The sequence below is a fragment of the Pezoporus flaviventris genome, unplaced genomic scaffold (assembly GCF_033815535.1).
Source record: "Pezoporus flaviventris isolate CSIRO_AGI_PZ_B2104156 unplaced genomic scaffold, CSIRO_AGI_Pfla_v1 ptg000002l, whole genome shotgun sequence".
Taxonomy (NCBI): domain Eukaryota; kingdom Metazoa; phylum Chordata; class Aves; order Psittaciformes; family Psittacidae; genus Pezoporus; species Pezoporus flaviventris.
Window position 1 is genome coordinate 13591899 of NW_026892550.1, and position 14310 is coordinate 13606208.

General features: G+C 36.8%; 1 protein-coding gene across 12 annotated transcripts in view; it reads right to left on the reverse strand.

Moving 5' to 3' along the window:
* LCORL (ligand dependent nuclear receptor corepressor like) overlaps positions 1-14310 on the reverse strand; it is an 84151-nt gene that overhangs the window by 36258 nt on the left and 33583 nt on the right. For 7 of the 12 annotated variants that reach the window (XM_061470008.1, XM_061469938.1, XM_061470028.1 and 4 more), the window contains 3 exons: positions 11016-11095; positions 10615-10744; positions 3172-3426 (listed from right to left, as the gene is read on the reverse strand). The exons of 1 other annotated variant lie outside the window; for it this stretch is intronic. In XM_061470008.1, coding sequence (XP_061325992.1) covers positions 3172-3426; positions 10615-10744; positions 11016-11095 — 465 coding nt within the window. The remainder of the gene's footprint in view (positions 1-3171; positions 3427-10614; positions 10745-11015; positions 11096-14310) is intronic. 4 more of the 12 variants (XM_061470018.1, XM_061469974.1, XM_061469999.1 and 1 more) reach the window with 2 other exon arrangements.

Sequence of the window (14310 nt, forward strand, 5' to 3'; positions counted from 1 at the left end):
AACAGGAATTACAAATAACAAATAATAACAAGAGTTGCATGACAACTGAAAGACACTACTGAGAAGAGAACCATGGTATAATTTACGAGTCTCCAAACTGAAGAATACTATGTTAGGCAAAGAATAATGTACTTTTAAAATGATCCAATTGAAAAATGTCATGGTTCCCTACCATAAGCATGTAATGTGTCAATATATCCAAGTTTTCTTCAGGAAAAGGACAGAGGTGAAGAGTAGGTAAAATAACAATACACAGTCCCTGACAATAGCCAATTGAAAAAACTCTTTCTGAATCATTACACCTAGAACACTACGCAAATAAAAAGAGCAGACTGACTTTTTCCATCTTGATCTTATTTGCTTGTATTGCTACCACTACAGTGGAAACCTAAGATAGCTCAAAACTGCTATGTTATGTTGATGGGAAATGCTAAGTGCACTACAACTTTGCTGGTAGAGAAGATGGCTTAAAGCCTTTCTCCAGCTGCAGCTTTGTTTCAATACTTCCCATTACAGTAGCTCCAAACTACAGAGGAAGACTAGCACCTTTAACATCTGCAAAGCATTCCAGCAAATATGGCAATGTAAGTTCTGAGAATCTACATTATCTTACATAGCTTATGAGTCTCGCATAGTAAACTATGTATGCTGAGCAAATATTTTAGCCTCAGATCTTTTGCTGAAGATGCAGAATTCTAAACTTGTTGGTTAGCCTTGTCATAAGAAAAATGCAAATCGTATGAAAAAAGATTTAAATGCCTCAATCTCTCTATACTTTAAGTTATTCTTGAACAGATTAATAGATTTTCAAACAGCTGAGGGTGGCAGCAGAGCTCTCTTCCCGTTCCTGCCCTCTTCACCATCTGCCTTCCCCTTCATTCCTCAAAGATTTGTTTGGGCTCAGCAAGGACCAGAACCTTTCTCTGGGAACTCTGCTCCATCATGGACACTTTAAACTAGTTATTCTTTATAAGCAGCTGTTGAAGTAAGCAACAGGCTACAGTGTTGATACTAGGGAAGTACTTTCTATTGCCCTTGCAAAAGAAACATGCTTCAACCCAGCAAACTATAAATCTCTAAAATTCGTTAATTCATCCATAGCAGAGGTATGTCAAAGCACTGCAGGTATTTTCTCAGGATTTAATCTGTACAAGGTATTTACTAAACAGAGGCATGAACTGGCTTCTGCTAACCACGCAGTACAAAAGCAGGAATTCCACATTTTCTCAATGACTTAATGACAAAGAGAAAGGATGCTTAAACTTTAATCTACACTAGGTATGTTTAGCAAGGTAAATCCATGTCAGACTACTGCCCCCCAAGCACGTGACACCTTACTGAAGACTGCATCACTGAGTACACACATATGAAATCTGCTTTCATCCTGACAAACGTATGTTTTTCTCAGAAACTAAGAACTGCAGTTCTACCTTCTTTTAATTTCTTAAGTATGGTACATGACCTAGGTATACTTTTTCCTTTGGTCTGCAGTATTATGGATTAACATGGACTCCTGTATCTGCAAAAGACAAAAGCTGCTTTTGCCACTGCTTTCAGGTGCACATGAAGTCACAACCCTTCCTGAAAATGGCTGCTAATCCAAATCAAGTCCAAAACTAACAATATTCAGATAAAATATCGTTATCAGTTTTGGACAGCAATACTCCTTGAGGCAAAGAAATTATTTCCTTTTTGTAAAGAACAGCAAGACAAACTTTACTTTTCTTGTAGCTTTACTCTGAATTAAGAAAGTTGCACTGATCTGTGACTAAAGAATGAAGTATAGAAATTTCTTCCTAAACAAATCTCCTGCTTGCATCATTCTAACCATTATGTATTTAAAGAATCCATGTGTCCAAGGGCTGACACAGACACAGTGACCTTCGTTCTCTGAAATTCCAGTATCCTGGAATTTGTCGGAGCAATCCCAGGCACAGCTACAGGGTGGGCAGAGAAGAGATTCAGAGCAGCCCTGCAGAGAAGGACTTGGGGGTGCTGCTCGATGAGAAAAATGAACATGAGCCAGCTTCAGTGTGCGCTCGCAGCCCAGAAAGCCAACTGTATCCTGGGCTGCATCAAAAGGAGCGTGACCAGCAGGTCGAAGGAGGTGATCCTGCCCCTCTACTCTGCTCTTGTGAGACCTCACCTGGAGTATTGTGTCCAGTTCTGGTGTCCTCAACATAAAAAGGACATGGAACTGTTGGAACAAGTCCAGAGGAGGGCCACAAGGATGATCAGGGGACTGGAGCACTTCTTGTATGAAGACAGGCTGAGAAAGCTGGGGCTGTTCAGCCTGGAGAAGAGAAGGTTGCGTGGAGACCTCATAGCAGCCTTCCAGTATCTGAAGGGGGGTGCTGGGGATGGACTCTTCATTAGGGACTGTAGTAATAGGACAGAGTGATGGGTTAAAACTTAAACAGGGAAAGTTTAGATTGGATATAAGGAAGAAGTTCTTTACTGTTAGGGTGGTGAGGCACTGGAATAGGTTGCCCAGGGAGGCTGTGAATGCTCCATCCCTGGCGGTGTTCAAGGCCAGGTTGGACAGAGCCTTGGGTGAGATGGTTTAGGGTGAGGTGTCTCTGCCCAATGCAGGGTGGTTGGAACTAGATGATCTTAAGGTCCTTTCCAACCCTAACTATTCTATGATTCTATTCTATGAGTCTACACTCCTCTCTTTTCTCAGGAAGCTTCTTAAGTACCATTTACTTCTTCAACAAATTCTGAACTGCTGTTACCTGTGACAGTCACAGGTAAGCTGACTTAGATTCAGTATGCGAAAGAAATTCCAATACCACTTATTTAATGCAGGTACTCAGAAATGAGGATATTTTTCTGCTCACACACATTATGAAAAATGTTTCTTGAAAGAACATGAGGTTTTGGCTGGTGGTTTTTTTTGGGGAGTTTCCCTCTGGCCATTTCTCTTACAATATTTTTTCATGGTGCTTAAAGGAAAATATATTCGTTTCTTTTAAGTGTTAAGTTGATGCAATGCCAATTTTCTTTCAACCTTATTTTAATCACATAGGATAATTCTTTTTCCTATATAGTGATTACTACTTTAGAAAAATGAAATAAAGATATCTGACACAGGCATTGTTTTTAAATGAATAAGACTTAAAAAGGCAATAATTGACAGCAAAACACAAATAAGCAGATATAGACGTTTACCTTGCTGAGTATTCTGTTCTTGAGTTCGATTCACAGTGAGGTCTAGAGGGCTATCCTGTTCTTCCTGAAGGGAGTTTTCCGTTTGGTTCATTTGGATACTTTTACATATCAGACTTGGTTCAAACGATGAACCATTTCTGTTCTCTTGAATTTTGCTACTTTTTGAAATGTACTCAATCGCAAACTGACGGATCATTTTTTTCATTAATTCCTGAGCAACTAGGGGAATGTTAGGATCACAGTTCTGAGGAAGATCTAGGAATAAAAAACAACAACAACACAGGCAACAGATGCATTAAAAACAAATTTCATTACTTTTCTTTAAATAAAGACCTCCCATAAGCCAAATAAATGTGTATAATAAGTACATGTATAACAAACATTAATTCAGATGTATACAAGTTTTTCTTATGAGCATTTCTAACTTGAGGTCACTTTGAAGAACATGTTTAGCACACATCAGTAACCTCATTCCTCTGTCATAGCATGCAAGTAAAACTATGTGGGTAGATCTACAACGCAAATATGGGAGTCGGTACTTATTGCTGGCAAGCAAGTTGAATTTTCACTTGCAGACTGCACATGTTCACTTTTGAAAATAGTTCTGAATACAAACAGTAGAAGTTAAATAAATCTATGAATTAATACATAATTAAATCACTTTCAAAGAACAACTATAACAAAAATAATTCAATTGCAGTACTATTTATTAGTCCCTTTCTTAACAGAACAGTTGCACTTTTGAGGAGCTGATCTTAAAGAGACAAAATTTGTTTTACCTATGTACTAGATTACAATCCCCATTGTAGAATCAGGATAGCAATGTCAAAACTGATACAATGCTACCTGAAATGTCCCATACAAACTGCAGCAATACAAGCAATTGAATTTTTACAATAAAGTTATATATTTTTATTGTAAAATCTCACAGGATTTTCAGGTCATTTTCAAAGTTCTACCAATAAAAACATCTGGCAGAAAAGCTTTATTTCCTATTCTAAACTGCAGGTACCTTATTTTTCATTTGTGTGTCTAAGAGTCCCATGGAGAGAAGTGTTTCAAAAAAAGCCAAAAAGGATCAAACATACGATACCTATGAATTTATTTTAATGTTATCTGTCAGCTAGAAGAAAGTTAAACATCTTATTAAGCATAGCTGAAACCAAATTTGTTAATCACTGAAAAGGATCTGAACACAAATATAAGTGCCAGAAAGATCAACAAAATAAGGCATAAGTAACTATGTATAAATAACAATACTTAGCATAAATAACAATGTAATTAAGAAACTCACTTAAAGCAAGCTGTGTTATTCATCAGTGTAAAACTGCATTGATGACTGCAATATTTTATTTCACAAAACAAGCATAATTGTCTATACTCAAAAGATCTATGTTATTCTTTAAAGTGGTAGTAGTAGTACTCGTTTCACTACCCCACTGTTCCTTCTCTTTCAACTCTACACAAACACAAACCAAAAATATCTTTTTTGATGTTTTAACCACTGCCCATCCTTGAGTTCACAGGTAATGAATGAAACAGATTTCACCAAGAAGAGACAGGGATTTAAAGATTTAAGGTAAGTATGAATATGATAAAGATAATCAGCTTTTAGGTCAGCCTGGATTGCCTTAAAGAAACACCAAAGGCTATGGTGGCAGTTACTGGGATACTTAACATACTCTGAAACAGGTAAGACAGGAGACAAACTGAGTTTTGTTTTCAGGGAAGTGGAGAAACCAAAATGACTGGATAAGGTAGATGTTTGCATGCAAAGTGTAAATTTCCCAATAGGTAGTTTGGAGTATCACCCAGCATATTTGCTCAAGCATTTTATGCCAATCTACTAGCAAGAATGACCACTGAAACAGATCAAAGAATGTTGCTCCGGGTTTTATCTAGTTCAGTCCTGAATACTTCCATTGATAGAGACTGCACAACCTTGTCAGGTAGCCTGTTCCACTTTCTTACCTACCCTCACTTTTCCTTACACAAAAAGGAGCCTCTTGTTTCAATTTCTTATCTTTCACTGTCCCTTTGTGCACCATTGTAAAGACTTTGACCCTGTCTTCTCAGTAACCTCCTCAGGGGTACTGGAAAGCTGATCTTGATTTATTCCTATTAATGATGCTTTGCTTCCTAATAGAGGATGAAGCTGGGGATACATAATTTTTATTATGAGGAAGAAGTAATTTAAAGTTGGAAATAATTTCTCACAGCTCTCCAAATGATATAACCAGAAATAAGATGTTAGATACTCAAAGAAGAAAAAGTTACATGGTTTCATAAGCCATTTTCTTTTTACACACTGTACATTTTTGAAAGAAAATAAACTTTTTAAGGGTAAATGCAACTTTTACATAATGTCTTATCAATATAAACCTCCTGAATGACCAGACTAGGGTACACGTACTACAAACATAATACTTCAAATGTATTATATAAAGTCTAATTACTTACATTCAAAGGCTGTAAGTACATATTATTGTACAAGTATACAATGAAAGCATGTAGAGACCTGTGATTTTAAATTCATGGTAGGAAAGTTTCACTACACGTGGAAAATTCGTAATTAGTCACCTAAAATTTTTAAACACAACTTACTGTATTCTGGGGTAAGTATTAGGTCTCTGAGCTTAGTATCACTAGCAAATAATTATTATCAGCAGATGGCACCAGATATATTTTGAATGACCCAGAAAGTTTTTCTGCTAGGATGCCTTATTAGAAGTCATGAATATAGCAACTTACAAAACTTTAAATCTACATGCCTACATCTAAGTTTCTTTTTTTTCACATAGTTTTAAAACATGAGATTTAAAACATAGATTTAAAACATGAGGCATATGCATTTACTTCATGGATTATGTATGTACATACATACAACCTCAAACCCAGCAGAACAGTCAGGAATCAGGAATAAAAAGTAGCTCTGATGTTCCACTAGTTTCTCTCACATCACTGTAGATCTCCTGATATTATTAGGATAAAAGAAGGCTAAGTAACACATTTCTATGCTATAATCTGATACATTCTGTTTGTGATTGTCCAATTACAGACAGAATGCAAGAGAAGGCAGTAATAAAGACAATGTGTATGACTAACTGCAATGATTTATTTTAATTCAAAGCTCACATTTAGGATTGAAACTTCCTCAGTTTATGTAGTTTTAATATTAAAATCCATATTCTTAACTACTCTCTACATTAATGCAATGCGTGATCATTAGACTGCAACGCACAATGTAGCGACCAATTTAAGTGATAGTTCAGACCTACACATGTATTTGGTAAGACAATGGGCAAGGAATTAAATGCTCCCAAAACAGTGCTCCACAATAGTACTCTATTTCTTGAAAATCAGTATTTGTTTTTTTTCATTAGAAAATCAAAATAGTGACTTAATTTCTCTTCTGATACTACACCAAAAACCACTGGAAATCAACAGTGAATTGCCCTCCTAGCTTAAAATCATGCTGTGAGAGTAGCAGAACTAAAAACACCTGGTTACTCATCAGCATGTTTCCTATATTCACTCCAGCTTCTCACAAAAAGGCCACATTTTCCAGAACAACCCTGCCTCAACAGACACCAACGGAGCTGTCCCAGCAATATTCTTAGCTCTACTTGTAAACTTGTCCCATTCACTGCCAGATCACCAGCAAGTTAAAAACAGAATAAAGCAATTTATTCTAAGCCATGTATCATAATTAATTTAGTTAACTTGACTGGTCAACAACAGAAGGAATAAGGGCCAAGTTCACTCTAGTCTTCTGCTCAACATTCAAAATTTTTCCGTTCTCTTCTCAGATAGTCATGTTCATTACTCTACATACATTCATATCTCTAAGGTTTTTCTTAAACCCAGTGGAAAATGACCAAGAAATTCAGAAGTCAGTGAAGACAGCAACACTGGCAGGCAGGCAGTCAACACAAAACTAGTATGTTTTACTTCCTTAAGAAAGCAGCTGAAATCCTGCTAAACATTCTTTCCTGATTAACTTGATGAAAAGGGACAGCAGTGTCATACAAACTGACTGCACAACTTCCTACAGAAAATCTTTCAGATTTTGACAGGACTTCTTAAAATTAACTAAAAAAGAACTGCAGTTATTGGATTAAGTAGTAAATACATCTCAAAACTACACCTCAGAAAGAAACACTTTTTTGTAGTTTGAGATTGTGTGCAAGATTACATTTTCATAGGCTTGCCAAATTAGACATATACTGTCCAAGAAGCATGATCAGCAAGTGATATCTTTGTGTATCTGAGCTATAACTTAGCAATGAACAGGAGGACTCGGAGTCAAATGCAGGTATGCGCTATGGTGTAAGAAAGCCCTAGTTATGAATGGAAATATTTTAGGAAACAGATACCTAGAAACAAACTTCAAAAAGCTTGGAGGGAAATTATTTTGGTATGGAAATATGGCACTGAACATACTCAAGAGTTGCCCAGAGAATCTGGAAAGATTTAAGTCATCCTGACCATCTTCTCCCTCCAGTTTTGTGCCTCAATTCCTTAATTTCTGCAAAAGCTTTTCAGGTTTCCATCTTCTCCTGGTAGGTCATGTCCTGAAGACAGAACCTGATTCACCATCAGTGTATTTAAATGACCTTTTCTTTTTTTTCCCCTCTGCTCCCTTAATTTTTGTTTTAAAAGGTCACATTAATATTGCATGGAAAAAAGCTTTGAAGAACATACAGTGTGAATACATACAGAACCAGGAAAATTAGTTATCCATGATCAAAATGTCTGATCTAGCTCTTACAGCTTCAGTTCTGCCATGTAATGATGATCACATATGCAACACTAATAGTCACAGGGGAGAAAAAAAAAACAAGACTAATAAGTATTTTTTAAAGCACATAATGTTTTTTCCTTGTAATTGTTTCTTTGACAAAGAAAAATGGGTGGAATTTAATGTTATTTAAGTGGAAAAGTATCACAGTCTACTCTGCTTTCAACACTGAATGGGTAAAGAGAAATATCGTGCTTAGCAAGAAAGTATCTGGGTTTCAGATATATTGTTTAATGGAAACAATCAAAGTTTAATAAAAAAAATTAATTTGGCTTTAACTGAGGTGCCTGCTGAGGGCAGGAGTTTCCTACAGACCCCTATCTACAAAACTAGTCTTTTATACATAGGTAAGACAGGTTTCTAAGAGAAAGACTGTTACTTAGTTTACCATCTTGGCAGTAATTCTATCATCCTCTTAAGAGGAAAGAGGAATAATCTTTGTCTAAGAGTCTACAGACAATTGCTCATCTTATAAATGCCTGAAGATTGCACACTGTGGACAATGATATAACTTGGCTGCAAGTTTTGAGATCTTTTGGAATAATTTCCTCATGACAAAAAGCCCCACAACCCTCACCTAAAAGGAAGCCTGAAAATTACAAACCCCAGCCCCACACTAACTTGTTCTAAAATAAAAGAATAGTGAGACCAATAAAAGCAACTCTCAGATTTGCTCACTAGTCTTAGAAGTTGTTCACAGGGGGCCCAAATGAAATCTATGCTAGTTACAATAGTAAGAAACAGTATATGATTTTAAGGAGTTAGCAATCTAAACACAGAAACAAGTGTTACTTCTATTTTAAACACAGCCAGACAAGGATTCTACTTTCTCTAGGGGCAGAGGAGGAATGGGGGGCATGTGTGTGTATGTGTATCTGGTTTAGTACCAGTTATAAAAACTGTTCCTTATCTAAACAATTACTTAAAATTTTTTGACAGTTTTTCCCCAAGTTGATCTAAAAAAGCTTACAAAAACTCAGAAAGCAGACTTGGCAAAACTCTTCATCTTCCTCCTATAAAGCCAAGACAATTACTTAAATACCTCATAAATTGGTTTCACATGCCCTTGTAGATATAGGGATTTTCTTCCTTTTCAGTTCCAATCATTTGAACAACTTAAGAGACTGGAATCTGAACTGAATATTTTTAGAAAACTGTGCAGAAAGTACCTTTTACATAAGGACACACAAGTCCTTCAGAGAATCACAAAAACAATCGGAAAAGACTTTGGTTTTGTTATTCAGTAGACAAAACCTTTTTAACTTAGCATTACTGATCTGGCAGATAAAAAAACCTAAGGGAGATGCTAAAAGCCAAATGCTCTTTGTGAAAAACTTCACAGAAGTCACTCACTCCAGTAAGGTCATGCAAAGTTTCACTTCTCCCATGATAAAAGTTCCTCTCAAGGAGTATCTCCAGCAGAAGCACAAAGCCGGAAAATGTTGAAGAACACTGTACATCAAGCCCAAGAACAGATATGAGAAAGTAGAAATTTGAAGGAATTAAAACATTTGCCTAGGGATATGCCATGAAACTGAGTCTGTGATGAATATACAAGAATTTCAGAAATAATGAGGTGGCAACTTCACTGGATATTTCAAATGGAAAAAGTTTTAAAGAAATCCAAGGAACAAAGACAGGCTCAAAATGCTGTTGCACTCCATTTAAAGCCCAAAGCAAAATGCAGGCTGAACACACAGATGCCCTGTACAGAAAAATATTTGGCACCCCCAGGTTTAAGGGCACAGTAATCTCTTCCTGCTACAGCAAGGTAAAAGAGAAAATTAGCTTTGGGTTGCTCTCCCACCTACATGAAGGAAGAGAACATGGCTCACACTCTAATTCTTTGCTGGAGCAAGGAAAAGGCCGTCACCCTATTCATACTCAGCTATTTTGACATCCAAGTACATCTACTAAACCTAAGAAAAACCTGTGGAAGTTGTAGTTACCGAGTAGATCTGCTTTCACAGAAATTTAAGGAAGAAAATGAGTTATTTCTGCTTCTGGTGACAGTGACTAGTTAACTTATATGAGCCAAGCTGACTTGTCAGTCATTCATGTACTGCTATAACATGCAGAGTGCCAAAGAACAAGATCTACTAAATTAGCTCTTTAATTCTTTGACTATATATTTTGACAAGAAGTTTTAACCTCTGACTTGGATATATCTGAAGTATTAGGTTTTGTGTGAGAAGATCTCAAATACCATTTTCTAATCTGTAATACACATTCTCTCACCTAAAAACAGTCTTCCTGCTGAAAACTAGAAGTCAAAGTTTAGGAACAGGAAATGTTTACATGTTTAAAATTCCAGAGATTGGCACCTGAACTTGGCACAAAAATAAAGTAGCAGGTCATGGTAAAAAAAAAACAAAACACAACCCAAAACCCAAACCAAACAATAAAATAACAGGGATTCAGGAATATAACACACAATGTGACAGTACTAACAGAAACACTAAATAGGAAGAGCAGTGCCTCCCTTGGTGACTCAAGTAAGCAGAGAAAAAGATTAAGGAAAACAAAGAATAAAGAGAAATGACATTCAGTAGATAAATGAAAACTACTTAAAGTAAACCCTGAATAATTTGATTCTTCTAGATTTGTGTCATTTCTCTTAATATAAAAGACATGCTTATTACCTTTCTTTCGAAAGAGTGCATTTAGATAGTTTTCTGCTTGGCATTCAATTTTATCAGTGTTGGACTGGCCCTGAGATGACAGTTCCTCTGTAGGTGTTGACTGTGAAGAACCGATAACTGATGCGCGATCCTAGAAGACATACAAAGATTATAACATCTTTCAGAAGTTTGTCTACTGGTAGTATGATATACAATTAAATTATTGAGCTAAAATTGAGTAAAAGAATCACTAAAAATATATTTACAATAGAACCAAACCATCTCACTCCCTCTCATAGCCAAATATATCTTGAGTCAAAATGCAGTATTAACTTATTTGCAAAATTCAATTCTCCGATTCCTACTTTCATACAAAAACTTGGGTGTTGGGGAGTCATGCTTGATATCATGTTCATACTTACACTGACTGCTTCTTTGTGTAAATTACAAAAGGAACATTTCTCATCCATAGACCAGTCAGTTAGCTCTTCTGGCTCACAGTCTTAAAAGAAGAAAAAAAAGCTAGATGTTTTAAACAAGCAAAAATGGATTTTGAGAACAAAATACACAGCCTCCAAATCTCTTAAATAAATTCCATCATAATCTAATATACATTTATTGCTACAATATAGTCAGTATTCAATTCTTTCTTGTCTAGCTCACATAGCTTAACTTTCAAATAAAGGGCACCTTTTTAGGAGGAAAGGTAAACTCAGACATTTCAATTAATTACCTATCACAGTTACTTAAGGCATCTGAATACTGTAAATAAATCTCTGAATTCCAGTCAACATTCATTTTAACACCGTGCAAAGTGTTAAACAAGTGTATAAACTTGTAAACTAAGCTAGAATTAAGACTCCTCCTCATTTCCTACATGTGTTGTACTTAAAATATTTTAACTGACTTGATATCATCACTGTAGGTAAAACAAACCCTTATACTCACTTGTAGCACTTGATTTATTTAGAAAACTTTCAAGTAACTTTGTATGTTTTATCAGAAGGTGTACTTTAATCTTGAGGGAATGTGGAACTTAAGCAGAATGCATATATCAAGTCCAGTCTTCTCCTATTGAATGCTTCCTTAAGCAAGTTAAGCCCCACTTCAAAAGTTAAGTTTTCCACCTCATACACTGTTTTCTTCCCAAGCCACCAATTGCCTTAAAGCTTGTCCCAGATCAACTGTGCTAATAATCAAAATTAACCTTCTAATTTCTTGTTTAAATTTACTCATGGCAAGTTATTCCAGTTTATAAGAACAATGTCACAAAAGCAAACAATAACTGTTTACGTATTTAGCACCTTGATGTATTTGTAGAGAGTATCATTACATGCCATTTACACTTCATTTTGCTAGGCTAATGTAGTGCACCCAGTTTTCTCTCATGAGATTCAACCCTCTGCACTCCATCTGCAACCACCTTTTCTGCACCATTCTCACTTGAACACCCACTTCCTGAACACAGGTGACCAAGACGTCAAGATGATGCCTTTCTTTTACCAGACTTCCTTAAACTGCAGACAATACTCTTCCTACAGTATCCTAAGTTGTGCATGAGTCTCCCACAGATGCAGCATTTTGGCAAGTGAATGACCCTGATTAACTACAACACCAAGGCCCTGTCCATCCCATCCATTTCCAGCTCATACACTTACAACTTAACACCTCCCCGACCTTAATTACCAGATACGTTTCTTACTTTTGTCTGTACCAGTAAATTACAATGACAGTTCTACCAGGGAGGTTCTTGGGATTACCTACTTCCAGTAACACACTGTGATAGGTTGACCCTGGCTGGCTACCAACCCCCACGCAGCCTCTCTCTGAACAGGGCAGAGGGAGAAAATAAGGTTGAAAAACATGTGGATCCAGATAAAGACAGGGAGACCACTTACCAGTTACTGCCACAGGCAAGCCAAACTCAATTTGGGGAAAATTAATTGCATTTATTGTCAATAAAAATAGATTTGCATGATAAGAAAGGCCAAAACTAAAATGATCTTACCACTCTTTCTTCCCAGGCTTCAATTTCACTGCTTCATTCCTTACTCTTCTACCTTCTTCCCCATCCCAACCAGTGCAAGGAGGATAAGAAACAGAAGCTGTCCTCAGTTAATAACAGTTCCTGTCTGCCTCTCCTCCTCACATTTTTACCCTGTACTGGCGTGGGGTCCTTCCCACCAGCCTTCATGACCTGCACCAGTGTGGGTCTTTCCCACAGCTACAGCTCCTCATGAACTGCTCTAGTGTGTGTCTTTTCCACAGGGCACAAGTCCTTCAGGAAGGGATTACTCCAAAGGCCCACAGTTCCTGCCAGAAAATGGGCTCCTTCACGGTCTTCTCTCTACAGGCTGCAATTCCTGACAGTAGCATGCTTCAGCATGGGCTCTCTATGGGCTGTAGCATGTCCACCTGCTTCAGTGTGGAGTCTTCCATGAGCTGCAGTGTGGCTATCTGTTCTGATATGGTCCTCCTCAATCTGCAGGTTCTACCTGGTCTCTCCACGGGCTGTAGGGGACTCTCTGCTTTGATGCCCGCAGCACCTCCCTACCCTCTTCTCTGACCTCACTGTCTGCTGAGTTGTTTCCCCCACCCCAACAACTGATGAGCCTTTACTCTCTCTTAAATGCATTATCATAGAGGGACCATCAGAAATAAAATGAATCTGCAAAAACGAGCTTCATGAGTGTGAACATAACCCAAATAACTGTATTATTATTTAAATCTAGTTTACTCAGCTCTAAAATACTAATTGAGAATAGAATTCTGTATTAACAATATATTATATGCTTCCAGGGATGCAAAACAGCAATTTGACAGGTTGGACAGCTGATGGTAAGAAACAGACATGAGATTTTTCTTGACTGGGCAGTAACAAAACGAGTTATTGCTGCTGAATTAATCTAGCTGTCTCAGCCTATTACATTTATTCCTTTAAGATGTCCACAGATGAAAATAACCCACACTATTTCTTTCATAAATAAATTCGTGTTTTTGCAGCTTCACTTGCAACCTCAGTAAGTCTGCTTATGGATGCTGGGATCCTGTGCGTAACTCCAAAACATAATTTATATTTTAAGAGAAATTCTTCTGCCATGGAATCCTGAATTTCCACTGCTAAAAGTCTAACTAGAGAGCAATCCTTGTATATTGCCAAAAAAGCAAACCTTGAGAAACATTAGCCCTAAGTAATACTAAATTTATTTAAAGAAGTATAAACTATGTACAGCATTCCACATTTAAGTACGACAGTCAGCTAAGCAAAACTGCCATTAGACAGCAGATATATACCAGATACATCAAATCCCTGACATCCAACAATGTCATGTCACCACTGCAGAAAACATACTGAGACCAGTGTTAGTTTTTAACTTCAGAGACAACCATGATCCCACAAAGAATAAAAAGGTGAGCTCTGACAAAAACTACTACTTTTTTTTAATTTCTTAAGCCATTCAAATCTTTATTTCCCCAAACCATTTTTTGTTCCTCAAGGAGTCATGCTGAATTAAACACATTAATACAGATATCAGTATTGAACAGACTCCATTTACCTCTTAAAATGTGAAATAATTGCCTAGTAAATATAAATGAGATGGCTTAAAAAATTTAACCCTTACTTTTCATCATCTTCTGCATCATTATAATAATGTCCCAATAAATTTTCCAGCTATTTGTCACAATTCTGACCAAACACTCCCCTTTCTTTTTATA